Source organism: Poecilia reticulata, linkage group LG8 (genome assembly GCF_000633615.1).
Source record: "Poecilia reticulata strain Guanapo linkage group LG8, Guppy_female_1.0+MT, whole genome shotgun sequence".
NCBI classification, from domain to species: domain Eukaryota; kingdom Metazoa; phylum Chordata; class Actinopteri; order Cyprinodontiformes; family Poeciliidae; genus Poecilia; species Poecilia reticulata.
The window spans coordinates 26,431,366-26,449,749 of NC_024338.1; the positions used below are offsets into that span (position 1 = coordinate 26,431,366).

Here is an 18,384-nt window from a genome sequence, read left to right on the forward strand (position 1 = left end):
TTACTATTTTTTTGTGTTTTTTTCCTTTCATCATCGACAGAGACTTCCTTGGCCTAAGGAACCTTGCTGGACTTTGAAATTGTTAAATAACTTGTATATATTGTACATATAAATACACCTCACGGATTTTGCACCATCCAGTTGTCTGTGTTTTGCAATTTGCCACCACCTCCAGTAGACGAACCTAGARCCTAGTTTCTCAAGAAATTTATTTTTTTAAATTAATTTCTTTAATAATCCTAAAATGAAACTCGGGTTACAAACAGTAGAACCCTGTTTTACATCAAACCTGCTCAGATGCATCTCTGCTCCTAATATCAGTAAAACAACCACAAAGACGTAGATGTTTTTCTTACATCTGCTGATCTCAGTTCTCAAAGAGAAATGTGAATCACCTGGACATTTGATGTGGCTTCAAAATTATTAAGGCATCGCTGATTTAACATTTCTGTATTTCCCTTTCAAAGAGCATCGAGGGCCACTAGAAAACGCAGCAAGTCAATAATACAATACAGCCTTAGATAGTATCACTACACTTGTTTATCTCTTTCCAGCTTATTGGTTCATACCTCTTTGATCTATTCATTATAGTTAAATTTGATCTTTATCAACCTTAGATTAAATTATTCTACTCACATTTTGTCAGGGATTCATGCCAACTCCCAGAATAGAGTCCATGTGAATAAAACCGTGATTTTATAGTGAACTCAGTTTGTTCTATTTGCTATTTCAGGCTTATTTTTCTGAGTGCAATAAAAACATGTAACGGTCAATGTTGTGGATACATTTAAATACATGCAAAGCACTCAAGTAATAATACATTTAACAAAATCCACATGAAGAGTGGAGTGAAGCCGAGCCTCTCATCTTTTTCCTATGGAAAAAAATGTCAACATCTCTGTGCTTTGTCTTTTATTTTGAATCAATTTTCACYCACGTTTGCAACATTTAAAATGATGTTTTAATTYCATTCATTTCTACTATTTATTGCCTGCAAACTTCACCTTCAACTTTACCTGCACACTATCCCTGGCACAACACTCAATGCACCAGTGATATATAGTAACATAAAAAAAAAACTGCTCCCAAGCAGAAAATCCTGAAAGAGAATTTCTGGCCATGAGTTTGTGACCTTAATTTCAAGTGCACTTGAGTTATACAGCAGTGACCTTAAGCAGGTCCTTCATACTCAAAGACCCTCTGGTGTGTCTAAATTAAAACAGTTCAACAAAGAAAAGGGGGCCAAATGTTTCCATAATTATAGAAAGGACTGAATAACTGTTATTGCTAATGCTTAGTGTGAGCTGCTTCCATCAAAGATGGCGCTCAGTTGTTTTGCTTAGAGGGGAAGTTACTTTTTTATACAAGGCCAGATTGATTTTCATAGTTTATTTTTACCTCAGTAAACAAAATAATCATTTGTATATTATGTTCTGTATATACTCTCGTTGTTTTTGTTTGATAGTAAAGTTTTCTGCTTTATTTGAAACATTTAAAAGGAATAATAAGCAAAACCAGAAGATTTTGTTTTGTTTCCAGTGATTTTTTTTAAATTTGAAAATATAATTGTTTTTATACATTTATGCATTCCTGCCTCGTATTGTTACACAAAAGGCGGATGTCAGAAGTCTGTTAGATGAGCCTGAGAAGTTTGTGACCTTCTGTGAATGACTAATACTACTTAGTGTGTGCATGTGTGTGTATGTGTGTGTGTGTGTAGATGAGGGGGTGGACATAGAGAACAGATGATAGATGCAAAGATGCCCAAAAGCCACATCTAAGCAGATGTCACATGGTATTAGTGCTGCATGACACAGTCTATCGGCATCATCCTCTCAGGTGACAGCAGAAATCTCCGTTTCATGCTTCATCTTACGTCCCACCTCCATCAAGTCTTAAACTGGCTTTGTCTTGGCTCTCTCCCATTTTTCCTCCGACCTAACAAGTTCTACTCTCTCACAAAGATCTCAGTGCTCTGCAAAAATATTAATATAGTGTGTAGTGTTGATCGGTTTACTAGAGCAATACTAAGGAATRCACAGCTGGGAAGTGTAAGAGAAATTATTCCTGATTTTACAAAGAAAAGAATCAAAAACTTGACCATTTTCCTTTTCCACCACCTTTTTTTCCCCAACACTTTTATTCATTCACCATTTCTCTGTCTAAAACTGCATTACAACACACTTAGTTTAATCTTTGTTCTTTTTAAGTATAATTTTGTCCAGTAACAACACGTTAATCTTGGCATGCTTTCACCTGGGTTCAGCATTCCAGAGAAAAGTAGAGAAATGAACCCCACTGTGGACTGATAACACAAATTCATTAAACTTTAGAGTGACAGCCTGACCTTCTCTTCTCTCCAGGGTCCTTCACTCATCACCATAGATACTTGGCTCACAGCAACTCAGACAACTTATTAATGGTCCACCAGTGTCAACTTCATATTCATTGTCCTCCATTTACAAAAGAGAAACTACTGGTTGGGCATTTCCATCTGCACTTAGTTATGGCAGATGGTTTTCTTCTTATTAACTGGTTCCAAGCAAATACACAATACTCAAGTAAAAACAATGACAGCGCAGCAAAAACTATACAATTTAAACCTTTATTAATGTCCTATGTGTGCACTTAAATGAAATCATTTTCTAAAGCTGCTATGCAGAGAAGTTATTATTCACTGCAAACACCCTTTGAGTCATTCTGTGACATTTAATAAATAAATGTTACATCAATAAAATGAGTCACTAATATGTATTGATTATGCACTCAGCTGTTCTTTCTTGCATTTTGTTCAGTTTTTCCCTGACATACAGTTAAGACCAACATTATTCAGACATGGGTTCCATGTAATATTTTGATTCTACCAACACTGGAAGAAATTCAAATGTTATGTTGCAAACCAGCCAGATGAATTTGATAAAGAATATGTGAAGAAAAAAAACAGATTAGGGTGATGGCAAAGAGATATTATGCTCAACATCTTAGAGCTAACAAAAAAACAACAACTGTTAAAACAAAATGCATGGGAAACATTACAAACGTGGGCTGGAATTACAARACGCTTGCTGTGCTGAACTGTGAGGGGAAAAAATGTCAAATYATTTGCTTAAAAATGCATGAATACGTTTTAATTAAAATGGAAGCATTTTTATCTATGCCATTTTTATGTTGTGTTATCTTTTAATACAATGTACTTTAATACTCCCATACGAAAATATTTTTTGTATCTAAATCTGCAGGTGGTACGAAAAATTGAGCTGCTTTCTGCATTTACCAAGTGAATTTGTCCACTTTCAGATTTTTTAAAGTCATTAACCACATCCCCTGAAATTATAATTTGACTCAAGAAGCATATGAATAAAGTCCTAGCATGTATATGGACAGCAGTTCAACAAAAAAGGAAGCAGGGATTGAATCTGACAGCTTTGAGTTTACTCAAATTTGCTTACGTAAAATCTCCGCAGGCCACCTGTGAACGAATTGTTCTGTATCTTACTGCATTGGATGTTGGCTCACCTCCTTATAAGAGCAGGATTTCTATGTCTTCACATGCTCAGCAGTCCATCTATTGAATTACAGCAGAGCAGTGGGACCTAAGCTGTGCCTTTTTCCACAAACTTGTGACAGACGAGAACAACACCTGTAACCATGGTGACCAGACCCAAAAAAGGGTGACTGCTGAAACCTGAAAATGTGTTGGGGACATTCAAATTACAAACTTAAGTGGCTTGACTTGTCAGGGGGGKTTTATTTTATTTTTTTATTTTTTTGGTTAAATGAAAAAAAAAGGACAGAAAATTAACCATAACAACTGTGAATGGAAACACACTGAGTCAAGAAGTCAATCGAATCATCAGTTTTACAAATTATTATTGGGCTTTTCTGCAGTTTACACTTAAATAGTGTATCCAATGGTGTATTATGCAAAAKAAGATATGTACAAATTCAGACAAAAAAACCCCAGCTGGTTTAAGTTTTGTAATATTTCACCAAATGTTTCAAAAAGCAAACATCTAAGGAAAAAAAAAGATTTAGATAACTTTCGACCTGTAGGCATTGTAACCTGAATGCATCTCGCCTGGTTTTCATATGTTAAACTACATATAAAGTAAATTTGATTCGTTTTACAGAAATGACTGGCTAGTAGCAAAATTTGAAAAAAGATTAAAATTGCAGCTTGTTTTTTGTTTTTTGCATTTTAACCTTTGATTGGAAATTTTGGACATTTAAAGTAATTACAACTTAATGATGCTAGGATATTTTTAATAGTCCAAACAACTATTAAATTACAATATGGTTACTTTTTAGTTATTGTTACAAAATGTTTTTGCATCACACAATAAAAAAATATTCTTTTTGCATCCATCCAATTCTTCAATCCTGTGATTCATTGTCAATGAATCACAGGATTCATTGATTCATTTTATCATATCAAAATTTTACATATAAACAAACTGTCTCTTCCAAGCCAAATACAGGTATGAGACACGAGAGTCTTTGTTTCCGGACCAGCTAACAGGATCCTGTGCTTGGCATTATAGCTTTTGGTTTGTTTTCAGCCGTCTCTTGCTGTTCTTCCTTCTCTGTCGTTTGCTGCAGTTTTGGAAACACTTTGACTTTAAAAGTCCTGTTCACGGGCTTGGCTGATATGCTCAGACTAGACCGCTGAGATGAAAGTATCCTTACTATCCTCGGTGGGAGTTGTGACACATGTAACAAAGCTGCTTCCAGATTCTGCACAAGCTCATGAGTTTGTTTTAYACCACATCAACTGCCTGTGGTGAGATCTTTCTGATCCCTCCATCCTTTAAAACCATTTTTTTTTTTGTAGGGTGACAATTGTCCACAGTTTACTGAGGTTTAACGTTCAGCTGCACACAGAGATCCTGGTGACAGTCGATGTCTTGGAAGTGAATCTATGAAGATATATATTTTTTAGCTAGCAGTTCTGACCTCCTGTCAGGGCTGGATGCTTCTGTGCAGAGTTTAAAGGCTGAACAGTGTTAACCTAATGACACATTACAGCTAACCTCGCATTTGATTATTTTAAATTAACCAAATTACATTTTTAAATCTGATTCAACACTCTTTAAATAACATAACTGACCATTTTTTCTATTGTTGTAAATTAGTTTTACTTTTTATTTTGACCACTCACTTCTATAGTTTTTAAAATGCATTACGATATAAAATCAAGTATCAATAATGTTAACACAACATTGAATAATAGCAGGTTAAAGYTATGAGACTAATCACCTGGATCACTTTTTTAAATGTTTTGTTTTTAATCATTACCTCACTGTCCAGTACCATGGACAGCAGCATGCAAAAAGTCAGAATTCAATTTGATTGGAACACTGTGGATATTCAGTGTGGACAATAAGACGTAGGACAGTTGGTTTTTATGTTTATAAAAAAAAACATCAGGAAAAGCACTGTATTCAAAATAATAAGAAAGTCAGACAACACTGTTTAGTCTTATTCAGTTACTTTTAGATTCCTTGGCCTGGTTGGGAAAAAAAATCAGAAGAGACAAAAATTAAAGAACCTAACCTCAAATAGCAAACTTCAAAAATGTCCCTGATTTATGTTTTTCTTCCACAAAGATTTAGACTCAAATCTTGTTTTGACAATTACATCTTATTAAATTGCAGCATTTCAAATGTCTACTGTAAAAACGTGTCTGGTGTTTATCTTAGAGTGATTAAAATGTTACTTAGAAAGTGTTAAATTGAACTTTAGTGACATTTTATTATGAATACTATCATTAATTTGTTTTAGTGGTACTTAAATATATAATCTAGAGCGATTTGACTTGAATGGTCCCTGGAGTTAAAGTAGATGTCCTGAAAGGAGTCGTGTTCTGTTCTAAGTTATCTCATAAAATCTGGCCAGCGAAGGTATGTCTAAAGCTTTAAGCTTCATCTGATTAAAAGTGCAGCCCCAAACAGTTTCTTCAAAAATGCAGCTTAGTGTATATGATAAGGTACCAAAACAAACCAATTTACTGCAGCTACCCTTATCATACAGAAAGAAACTGACAAAATCAATATTACAGCAGCGCCACCAAGAATAAGATGGATTTAAGCTTTTTTTGTTGGTAACATATATAAACACCTTTGAAAATGAATTTGTAGCAAATCTATAGTTGATGCTTTCAGATTTTAAGTCTTGTTCTTTGAGGACAATTTAGATCGATAACTGTGTTTTTTTTTCTTTCTTTTTTTTTTACATTAATAGTTTTAGAATTTGCGCTGACGTGCAGCTGTGCTCGTCTTCTATCCTTCAAACAAATAGGCTAGAACAAATCATTTTGGCTGAGGCTCGCCGATGTCAGGCCTGGAGTCGTTCCCGTGTTTCTAATTAGCCCTGGCTCCGACATGCCAGCCCGCAGGCCGGCGGTTGGCATGAGGCAGTGGGACAGCCCAGCTGCCCCTGTATCCCTTGCTCTGCCTCGGGGAGAGAGATTTCTGGGACCGCTGCTGCCTCTGTGAGCGGCAACGAACAAGAACCTGGATCGGAGGAGAAAGGCGGCTCACGCCCCACGTAACACGCTGTCAGAGCCAATATTTCACGGCTTAAAAGGAACTCTCCATCAGCAGTCTGATCATTACAACCTGTCCCTGCTGCCATGCTTCACTTTCACACTTTGTAGTGCATCTGCAGACTGAGGTACATGATAACAAACTGGCTAGGAACGAGCATTGTGCATTGATTAGCAGTAGACAAGTGTGAAATTAGACAGAGGCAGGTGAGACACATTGGACACAGATGCAATAGAAAGCCTCCCCCTGCAATGACGGCACGAGCACAAGCAGCTGGCATTTTTTGCCAAACCAGCAAATGTAGGAAAATGGAAAAATGTGGAGTGTTGAGTTTGAGGGGGCACAAATATAGACGGATGTGCAGTTTGAGGAGAGAGTGGTCCGCAGAATGAGAGGGAGTTTGCAAAGGCGGAGAAAAGAGGAAACGAAGGGAATTTTGAGATGAAGAAGGAACAGTTTAATAGTGTAATTAGGTTCCTGATAACACCCTAGATGATTGGTTTTGGCCCGACTCCGAGACAGCGTAGCATAGCGCCAAAGATCCTCACCATCCCTGGTGAAAGTATTCCTTCCTCTTGAAAATGTGTACGTTCTGTCATGCTCCAACCACACACTGGCATTGTGAAATAGAAGGGAAATTATGTATGGCTTTAAACCTTCTTCACAAATGAAAATATGAAAATGTGGCATGTATTTCTACACAGCGTCCAGACACTCCCAAGTCAATACCCAATAGTCATTACTACTCATTATGGCTTTCAACAGTGGTTTTCTTCTTGTCTGTCTTCTCTTAAAGGCAAATTAGTGCTTGACTTGCTTGCCAAGCCTCTTAGCTTTGGTGGAAGGATATGCCATAGAAATTTTTTGCAGTTGTGCCACAATGTTTTCAAGACTATTCTCTGAACTCTGTCAAATGTTCAAATGACGAGTTGTTTTATTTTTATAACTATTAGTTTATTTGCTAATGTTCTCTTAACAGAACAGATGGATTTATACTGGGATTAAATTACAAGCAGGTAAATGCCCTGCAATTCATTTAAGGGTATCAGAGTAGAGGGGACTGAATGCAAATGGAAACCTTACTTTTCAGATTTCCTTTATAAAAATAAAAAAAAATTGACAACGATGCATCTTTTTTCTTCCACTTTACCACTTTACAGCTAGTAAAGAGAATAATTGATGTTTGTGGCTATGGGGGAGAAAATATGATTGGGGTCTGAATACTGCCCCAAGGCATAAGGATTTTAGACAAACACACAAACCTTTTTGGACTTATTTGTTTGGTTCTGGCTCCAAAAAGCCAAAAGCCGAGCCAATTCCAAACCCTGGGATATTTTGTCAGCTTCACCAAAAAGACCCACCAACAAGAGAACACACTAAGGAGTAGCGAGCTGGCAAGAGAGATGGCTGTGAAAAACCATCACTCGCAACCACTCTCACTTACACACTGTCATGCACACAAGGCAGCTGGAGAAGTGCAGACAAATCATCTTTTTTTTAGGAGCACAAATGGAATGTTATCTCAGAAAATAATGTTTTCTCCCTCTTTATATTTAACAATCCTCGGTGATGCTTCTATCACCACTCATCTACCCTCCTCCCCCCAATATCAACTGAAAGAACATAGGGGTATCTCAAACCTTCAGTGTTGCCAAGTCGGTCAGGTTTGAGGAGTGCGAATAAAATAGAAGCCAAGGTAAGGGAGCTTACTGAGATGAAGAAGGGGGAAGAGGTGGGACAGAGAGAAAGGGATGACAAGGAGAGTCAGAGCAAAGGGAGAGCGAGAGAAGGAGCAGGCAAATGCGCTCAGCTTCTCTCCAACAAACCCATTCCTCGCCTCCTTCAGGCAAAGCGGAGCAGCGGCACCAGCGTGCGGATTTTGACTTGAGAGGAACGCGCATCGGTGGGATATTTCGAGTGGATTGGTGACCAGACGTACGGAAAAGGATACATATAGCCAAAAAAAAAAAAAAAACCAAGAGAGGAAAGAAGTCGCCAAGAAGCGACTCTGGCATATTTCGAGCCCCCCGCGCGACTATAGGAAGTCTCCAGGTCGCACCTGCGCGCCGTGCGTGTCCTGTCTCCCAGGGGATAAAAAGTGCGTAAAAATTTTCACACCGACTTTTACGCAAGCTGATACACCGAGCAGGAGGCAGCCGGACACGCTCCTGGAAGCACGATGCTGATCGGTAAGTGTTGAGCACCTTGTGACTGCGCCGAGGCAGAGAATCCCTCCGTCAGATGAGTGGGAAAGAGCCGCGTTTGTCGCCGCTTTCAGCTGCTGCTGTGGCGGCGGCGGCGCCAAGACAAGAGCAAATTACCCCCCCAAAAAAGTGGCTGAATATGAAAAATGAGGATTGTGTATATTGATCTTAGAAGCTGGAGTCATTGAGTGATCAATCATGAGTGATTTAGCTCATCGATCAGAGCAATCGGTCTGAATTTTTTTGCAAGTTTTATGGAGCGTTATATGCATCTTAAATCAAATGTAACTAGTTTTTGACGCCAGAGTAGCATTATTTGCACATATCTATTGTTGAAAGTTATGGTATCAGGGGAAATGACGCTGCACACGACCGCAGTAGGAGATTTTTTTTTTCCTTCTCCCCCCTTTGCTGTTGTTTTAAATCCTTGGAAGAAATCAGACCAGTTCTCAATGAAAAAGCAGTTCGTAAATTTCATGTTGAAGTTAAGTTATTAAGGATCTATAATTTTTAAGAAGTTTATGAGAGGTCCAAACGGTACAAAAAGAAAGTAGATATTGGAAGCTGCAAATGGCACTGAGCAAGGACGCTTGAAGAAAATCCTCAACATCTCCAAAGATGTTTACTTTTTTACATTTTCACTTTGTTCTCTCTATTTTCAGTCATTTCCGTTAACATTTGCATTTATTTTCAGACTTGCTTACATTGCATAACCATCCTACTAGGTTTCAGAATTGTGATAGAATTTTTCAAGGTTAAAAAAAAAGAAGAAAAAAATCCCAGAGCAGTACATTTATATACCAGAACATTTCTTCACTTCATTTGCATGCTTAACTCCATCTTGTCTCAGATTATGTGAGAAAATGAAGGTGTACTTATCGTTTGTGTGGGTTGAGTTAATGGACCTGCTCTGCTGGGCTGATTTATGTCCAACCCTCAATCATATTTATTCCAGTTTCTGCCAAAAAAAAATAACAGAGAAAAAGATAAGAAAAATAATTGCAATTCTTTAATATAAGTGCACTTTCCCTCTTGTATGGCTGAATAAAGCTTTGTACTCTTTCATTCCACTTCATAATCAAAGAACTCAAAGATCTGTGAGAAATCTGAAGGTGAAAAGGCATAAAATGAAAAATATTTCAAGAAATAATGCTGAGAGAGATTTTTATACACACATGCTCACACTCGCCAGATGTCTGAATCTGACGAATCTTGTGTGGAGCTTTAAATTACATTGATCTCATAAAATGGCTTCAATGCATGGGCAACTGTCTCATGCAAATGGATGGCACATTAGCATTTCTTTGATTTTTCTTTCAAACTTTTCGTGGCATTCAGCTTCTGTTGTCTTGAAATGAGATTGTTTCCCTCCCCGGTGAAGGGTGCCTTCTTCGTCAGACTTAACAGGCTTTTTCCTTGTTCCAATTTAACCTCTGCTGTTGTATCACCTCACGAGCAAGTTGGGTCACAGGGGAGCGCTGTTGCTGCTGTGGCATCACTGTTACACAGTTTAGAGACGGTTTGATTCCCGTGTGCGCTTGCTTGTGAAACTATTCAACCATATTTTCAGGCTTGAATTCAATGCTTCCCAGCCCCTTTCCTCTCCCTCACTTCCTCAGCAATCCCTCCAAGCAGACCGCAGGTTACGGGGCTGATTACAGGCTTGCCAATTTGAGAGTGGGTGACATTCTTCCGATTTGAATCCTGTTTTTTTTTTTCTTTTGTAATCTTTTGGATCTGACATTAGGATGGGGGGAGGTCGAACTGGCAAATCCGCACTAAAGAGGGTCCTTGGTCTGATGGGGGTAATTACAAGGAGCTTGGATTGCAGCCTGTGACCTGTCTGTGGGGGCTGAATACGCCCAGAAAGCAGAGCTGGGGAGAGATTAAAAGCAGATAAGCAAAATCGAATTTAAAAGTTGCCTTGTTTGTTTAGTGACGCTGATTCGGGTCCAGTTTTCTGAAATGGTCTTATCTGAAATCTTTAAGTTGGTATTTCCACTGCTGGTGCGTTTGAAGTGGCAAGCGGAGACATACGGAGGAGTTTAATGAAAAGGCAGTTTGATTGGACAGAAAGCTTTGGTCTGCTCAACCCTTATGTCCATACATCAACTCGTTACCCTCCTAAACAGAAGAAATGCTTTTCTTCAGACACTTACATTTGTGTCTGAAGAAAAGCTGTGGATGTGCTGAAGAAAAAAATGTGTGCGTGTAGCAAAGCATGAGAGAATAAGGTGTTAGTGGACCTCAGGAGAAGAAGGAACGAGGGTGACAGCTCTGATCCTGCTTGATTCGCCTCTGTCTTTCTCTCTTCCATTTATAAGGCAAATAATCCCACTATTAGCTCAACAGGGGTCTCCAACTTCAATCTTTGAGAACAACTGTCCTGCATATTTTAAACGTGTCCATGTTCCAACCTGAATCTAATGAATGCTTTATTCCTGGACTTGGTTGAGGATTAAATTAATAGATTCAGGTATGTTATAAAAGGTCCTGGAGTTGGAGCTATTGTCAAACAGTCATTTTTTGGCATTTCTTTCTTTCTTTTTTTCTCTGTTTTTTATTCTAACTTCCTATTCTGATTGCTGATGTCTGAATGAAGCATGTCTTCACTTTAATGCTCCAGCCTGTTTTTGCTTCTAGGCAAAGCTAGCAGTAGGTAAATGTGAAATTACGTTGAAACCATCTTTCTCCAAAAGTGACATCTTTTATTTGTTTTTTGTTTTTCTGTAAGTCAAAATACACCTACAAGTTAATATACCAAGGTTACTTGTAGAGGTTTCTAGTATGTTAGTAATCGTCTCTCTCTCTCTCTCTGGGAGGATTTACCGGGTAATTTTGTGATTTAAAAAAAAAAATAGACTGATTTAGTTATATTTTCTCAACTATATAGTTTTAACAATGCATCACATTTTGTGTATCGGACTGTTTAGCTGCATAAAACCTTATAGTGCTCATATCAGAACTTTTTTTAAAGATAGAATAAGGATAAATATGCAGCATAAGAAAAATAGCCGTGTTAAAAATAGCATGTGTGCACTGATCATTTAAATAAGATGTACAAAATTTGCATGTGTATTTGTGGATAAAAACAGGCTATTTACTAGAAATTTAAAAAAAGGTCAAATAACAGCAGGAATCTAAATGCTTCTTGAGTTTTTTTGTTTAAAGTTTTACTGCAGTAACACAACTTTGTTCACTCAAGATCATGCAATAGCATGCCACTTAAGGATCTCTTCAGTTCTGCAACAGCTTCCTGCATGGGGTGGGAGACATTGTTTAAGAATGATTTTTTTTTGCCAGTCTCCCACCACATGCACTGGATCAAGGGGTCATCCTAGGTCAGAGCTATAATTCCAAATGAGCTTGTTTAATATGCTTTTTCATATGCTTTTAAAGTACATGCTCTTAATGTGTTGATTTGTTAACGCAGTGATGTTCATTCCTAACATTTTATCCATTGGTAAAAATATCAAGCTACTACAAATATCCCTCATAATGAATGGAAATTAATTAATGTGACATTATACACTGAGCATTAAGCCATCTAAGAGCCTTGAAAAGTAAAAATATACATATACATGCTTTGTGGTGAAGAGTTGGCTGTCAGGGCCACACTGTCCATAACTAGCTGTGCTTTGAATCAACAGACTGCAACAGAATGTGTGTCCTTTCACAGCTTTGTTCAGTATAGGGCCATAGCAAAAAAAATAAGCTCATGTCTATTAGCTTTTGAGTAATGATAGTTGCTCAGAAGAAAATAAAATAGGAACGTTAAAACTGTATATTTCAGTCCTTTTACTTTTACTGCAACATCTGTTCTTGAAGCATCGATGCATAATCTGGACATCATCCATTAATAGTGGAAAGTCACTAATGCCTGTGTGGATCCCCTCTTAAATAGTGAACAAAAGTGTTTTGGTGAACATTTAATGTGACCCATTAGTTTCCTGTTATTTTTACAGTTCTTTATGGCCATTAGCCTAAAGAATCAAAATGTTTTATTTCAGGATGCCATGACAGGCAGACAGATGTTTTATGATAGTGTCTCCTCATTACCTTTATTTGCACAACTGGGTTTCATTCAGTCCTTCAAACCAACATCACCTCTGGTACCTACATATTTGTGTATGTGTTGCCTTCACTGTTTATGAAAGGTGTTCTATGAATAATGACTGCTTATTCATCCTTGGAGGAAAAGTTTACAGTCACAACAATACCCACAAACCTAAAGTAAAAGGCATGCACAAAGAAAAGAAACAAACATTTTAAAAGTTCACCGTCAAGATTGTAGTTTAAAGAGTTAAAATATGATTGTTCTTCACAACCTGTAATACTTATTGAATTGTAAAGCAATAATGCTGCTCCATGTTTATTTCTTATTTTGTTACATAGATGAAGGGTGTATAATTTACACTGTGCTACTTTGTAAAGGCAGAGTGCATTTCTTTTGTAAGATTGGTAGTTTCTTTATACATGGTGTGTCACTGGCCCCGGTCAGACAATTAAAAGCTGAATTAATCAGAACAGTTCTGACTCCCCTGCCTGGTCAACCACCAAAGTGTTTTGCATGTGTTAGTGAATCTTCATCAGTACATACAGAGAATTTGCATGCAGAAATAATATAATTCTTGTTCACTGCATGGGTGAGTTGTATGATTGTGCTTCGATATCAGATGCCAAAAAAAAATTGCTGCTGGAAGGTTCTTCACATAAAACTACATATTTTCATAAGCCATAGTAATTTTTCACACTCATCAAGAAACTTTTACATTAACCCAGAAGGTTTTCTGGTCCTCCCTGGATGCTTCACATTGAAGCATCACCTTCTTATGACAATCCAACAAGGCTTATATACAATTGCACCACATTTTAGATTCCGGCTGGACGTGACTCTTTCTGACTTGTCAGGACGCCGCTACATGTTAGAAAAGCTCAACATGCTGTCATGGAACTGCTGCTCAGACCTCACTCACTGCACTTTCTGATGTGTAGTGAGATCCAGACAATATATCCAGAACATATAGAGAGCTATAGAATACTTCTTTACAAATAAGCAGAAAATTGCCATTTTTAAATCTATAAACTAATCATAGCACTACTGAAGCCAAAAAAGGGATGCATTAATTTGACATCGCTTGTACAATTTCTTTATAACACTGAGTGTGAGTTTAAAGTATATCAGATAATTTTATTTTAAACAAGTGAAATAATGTTCTTGGAAACTTCATGTCCCCCAATTTAAAAATAAGAATATCACAGCTTAGCTACTTAGCTTTTATCTTTATGATAAAGTCCATGACTGAAACCAAATCTGAATAGCTCAATTATAAAAGAAGCGAAATGCGTCACCAATCAAAACATCTAAAAACCATCTACCACTTAAAGTTGAAGTGCAAGGACAAGCTCTTTTTTWTTTCATTTGACAGCAAATACTTGAGTATATATCAGGGAAAACATGATTTCAATAAAAATGCGATATTAGCWTTCAAGCATTTATTTTCTAGTATTTAGTCAAGCTAGAACTGTGTGATTTTTTTTTTCTTTCCTTCATGTCAAATGATGTTACTGAGGCATGTGACTGRCAGATGAATTTTTGCTTCTGAATTMAAAATTTATTGAAAGAAAGCAGACCAAATTAAGAAATGTCGGTGAGGCGTACGGGGTTGAATCTCAAGAAGCGTGTTTTGCAGATATGTATTGCAAATAAGCAACAGTTGAAGTGGACAGAAAAACCATAACCTTCAAAGAAAATGTTTCATTTTTAGATTATGGGTTCATRCTGTTATTACAATACAATGTTTATAACCAAACATTACRTTTTACTCGCTTCCTTTAGCTTGATATAATTCGCTGAAATGCRGAGCTTTGTTTCAAATTCTTCTTCTTCCGTCCATGTTTTCAGTTTAAGAAATACAGGAGCTTTGGCGTTGCTGTTGAAATTGTTTCAGTGGAGGAGACTACAGTTGCACACTGATGGTAACATTGATAAAACCTGCATACACCACTCTGCTGAGGACTTTCACACCATGTCTCATCTTCTTCTGACTTGTAACTCTCCAACATTCCTTTTTCTCTTAGTAAATATACACAAACCGATCTGCTTTTTAGCACAGGAGGGTCTATGACATAAGCTAAGTGTGTCTGCTGTGGCCCATATGTTGTGTTTGAATGCCTTGTTCGAACAGTATGCGCCCCTTTCAGGCCTTGGGCCTCCTGTGGGGAAATTGCCCTTGTGTGTGCGAGTGACAGTTCGAGTCCTTTCATTGCAGTGAGTGTGTGGGTTTCATTGGCCCGCCTGCTGCAGTGATGGCCTCTGGATGCTGAGAGCTGTAGGCATATGTGTGCCCCAGCGGGAGCTCTGACAACATGAGAAAATGTCCCACGCTGCTCCCTGTACCAAAACCTCACCATTTAGCCTCCCGTTTCCCACGTGCCGAGGCTAAAGATGGAGACCTTGAAGGGAAACGGGATCGCTTTACCTCACGGTTGCTTTTGCACGTTTCTGCACAAGTGAATTCTCCAACAGATAAGGAAGCTTTCTGCTAAAATATGGACCAAGTCCGCTTTGATGCCCTGATAAAGACATGAATTAGTGATTCAAGGGGAAACTGTTTTTAATCCAAAGAGGTGAGGAAGTTATAGCAGAGAAGAGAAACTGAGAGATAGCAAACATAAATGAAGCACAAACCCTTCCTTTCTCCCTTGCGGTTCAAAGTTCTGTCTCCACCTCGGATCAGATTGTCTATAAAACTCTGCTAATTCTTTCCAACCATGGGGCTCGGCAGCTGTGAAAGTAAGACAGCCCATTGATTTTACAGTCAGCTCCAGCCTTCAGACTCAGGTGCCCAGACCACCGATCTGCAATACCCCGGGGTCCAAAGCACATAATAGCGTGCAGCTCTTGTATAAAGGCRACTAAGTGTAAACATAAGACGCACCGATTCAACTCTAACCRCTTTCTTTGTTATCCACCGAGCTTCTGATTTACACTCGTACTGCATGCCATGTCGGGAGCCCTTTACAGCCTGCTGCTCTTCAGATTAATTACTCTGACTGGGAATTATTATCCAATTATTCCTCTAGATGCACTTGCACACACCAGCAAAAACATCTTAAACTGTTGTATAGGAGTAAGCGTATGCAAAATACAGAACAGATTCAGTTTAATATACTCTCTCTATCCACACAACTTAAAGAAATTAACAAACATGGTTTTAGACTTTTTTAAACTCGCATAAACCTTGAAGGAATATTTTTTTATTTTAAGAATTTCTTGTCACGAGAGTTCTGCTAACGGCTGCAAAACAGCAAATAATTGCACATTAATCAATTAACAAAATGTAATTGCACAAAAGAAGTGGTTTGCGTTTTCTGTTCATGCTTCCGAGATGCAATCACCAATATTTATGTTGTAAGCATTTTCCTCACACAGAGACACACACCAATTGATATTCGATTAGTCACATAAATCAGAGCAAATACACACAAATATGTGCCAGAAGCAGTGGTGGTTCATGCATAAATGGAACTCTGGGCAGCCCCCTTTCTGCCTTCTGCCTTCCTTGGCTGGGGGCAAAAAGCCACTGCATATTGACTGGTGTGTGGAAGATTGTTTTTTTTTCATTCCCCCAGGAAAAAAAAAATATTTTGACCCTATAACTTTAATTGTGTCATTTTTCATACTTGTATTTCTGTGACTTCAACTGCTTTAATAAAGCTATACTTTTCTTCAAAACCTGCTGTGTTGAATTCTGAACTTGACTTATGCCCTCTAGAGGAGGACGTAAATACTACAACTGGCGAAAAGCAGTTTTATTCAAAAGTCTGAGATGACTGCAAGTACCTTCTGAAAAGCAGTTCTCATGAAAAATATATAAATATTTTTTTGGTTTGGTCAAGATGTTTGTATACTTTATGTACAGATATATTTTATGGGTCACAACTTCAATCATTTTCTTCAGTTGATTTCTTGTTTTATTTTTGCTTTAAGAAAAAAATAAAACTGCTTGAATATAATCTAAAACATATTTATTCATTTAGAATTTCAAATGTGCTTATTTTAGTAAAGTAATAACATTGATATCTTGATATTTTTTCCAAAGAATGTGACAAGTTAATTTTTAATACATCATTTCTTATTCCTTTGTATTAGTCTTTAGCTCAGGTGTCTCCAACCGTAGTCTTCAAAATCTGCCGCCCAGCAGCTTTCAGATGCAACCTTGCCACAACACACCTGAATCAAATGAATGGCTCGTTATTGGCCTTTTGCCAAACTTGATGGGATACTGAAACGGTAATTCAATCATTTTAGCTGTGTTGTGCATCGAAAACCTTTAGGATAGTAGATCTTGAGGGTTAAGGTTGGAAGCTGGTGCTTTAGTGGTCTAAAATATGTTTACAAGTGTATATATATATAGAGATATAGATATATATCTCTATATATATATATCTAAACGATGAAGTGTGTTAATAGAGAAGGCCTGCAGAGGTGCTAACATAACTGTATAGCACAAGCTGATGCTACAAACTGGCTTTGTTTTGCCGTCTTCCACACAGGTTTCTGTGTTGGCTAGTAGTTTTTTTCTAAAAATTGGCCTTCTTTCTTCCTCCAGTCAGCGCTGTGTCATTGTGGCGCGCCTGGCTGCGAATGATCAGCTCTAATGATTTTATGAGAGCTTACATGATTAATGTTGGCACAGCACTCTGTTTGTGAACAAACCCTTCACTCTCCTTCCTCTTCCTCCCCCCATTTCACAGAGACTCGGAGGGAATATCCAGTCTCGGTGCACGCTGATTTCTGTGGCGCTGGCTGTCGTTCGGCACATTAGAGTGTGACAATGGCTCTCTTTGAAGTAGGTTATTCTAGCACGGCTCGCAGCTCGGCGCGGCAGTGAAGATGTGCCAGCTCGCTGTGCCGACTGAGCCRGTGCTGAGCACACAGATCGACAGAAGGTGCAAACCTGCGCATGCACATGCACTGGGGTCAACACAATGCCTTTCACACCCACATCCTCTAGATGCTCTTTGCATAAGCACTTTCCGCGTCACACAAAACCCAAACGCCCGTCTCTTATATGCACACACATCTGGTTCCTAAAACGGCTTTGAAAATGATCCATCGCTTTGTCGCCACGCTGTCATCCATCCACCCGTCCGTCTGTTTGTCCATCCATGTATTCGTCCTCTCTGTCTGTTTTTCTTGTCCTCTGTTCTCTTCGCTGGCCCAGTCCAATCCACAAGCTTAGTTGGGCTTCGTCTCTCTCGGCTTATCTCCAAAAGCTGCCTCTTTCATTTGAGTAAATGCCTTCATTCCCGGCTCCTCTATGAGGAAGCTGATAAGGGATGTCTTTTATCCACAGCAGATAGGCTTTCTATTCCCCCCCTCAGCCCTGTGTGAGTGTTTGTGTGTATTTATACGCCTGCACAGCATATGCAAAATTAGGTGCGAGAGATTATGCCTAAGTCTTGTGTGGATGTTATATATATATAATATATACATAGATATATATATTTCTGCAGCTCACAAGAACAGTTTCATATTCGAGAACATTTGATTTCTTTTGGAGCAGATATGAATCGCATTCGTTTTTTCTGATGTTGCTTATCATTCAAATGAGACATTTCTATGATTA

General features: G+C 38.2%; 1 protein-coding gene across 4 annotated transcripts in view; it reads left to right on the plus strand.

The window, feature by feature from the left end:
* The window catches only part of znf385c (zinc finger protein 385C), a 137,467-nt gene that overhangs the window by 67,036 nt on the left and 52,047 nt on the right, over window positions 1-18,384 (plus strand). Inside the window, exon 1 of one of the 4 annotated variants that reach the window (XM_017306346.1) lies at window positions 8,007-8,734. The exons of the other annotated variants lie outside the window; for them this stretch is intronic. Within the exon in view, the coding sequence (XP_017161835.1) occupies window positions 8,725-8,734 (10 nt within the window). The 5' untranslated portion in view covers window positions 8,007-8,724. Of the gene's footprint in view, window positions 1-8,006; window positions 8,735-18,384 lie in introns of those variants that run through there. 4 annotated transcript variants of the gene reach the window in all.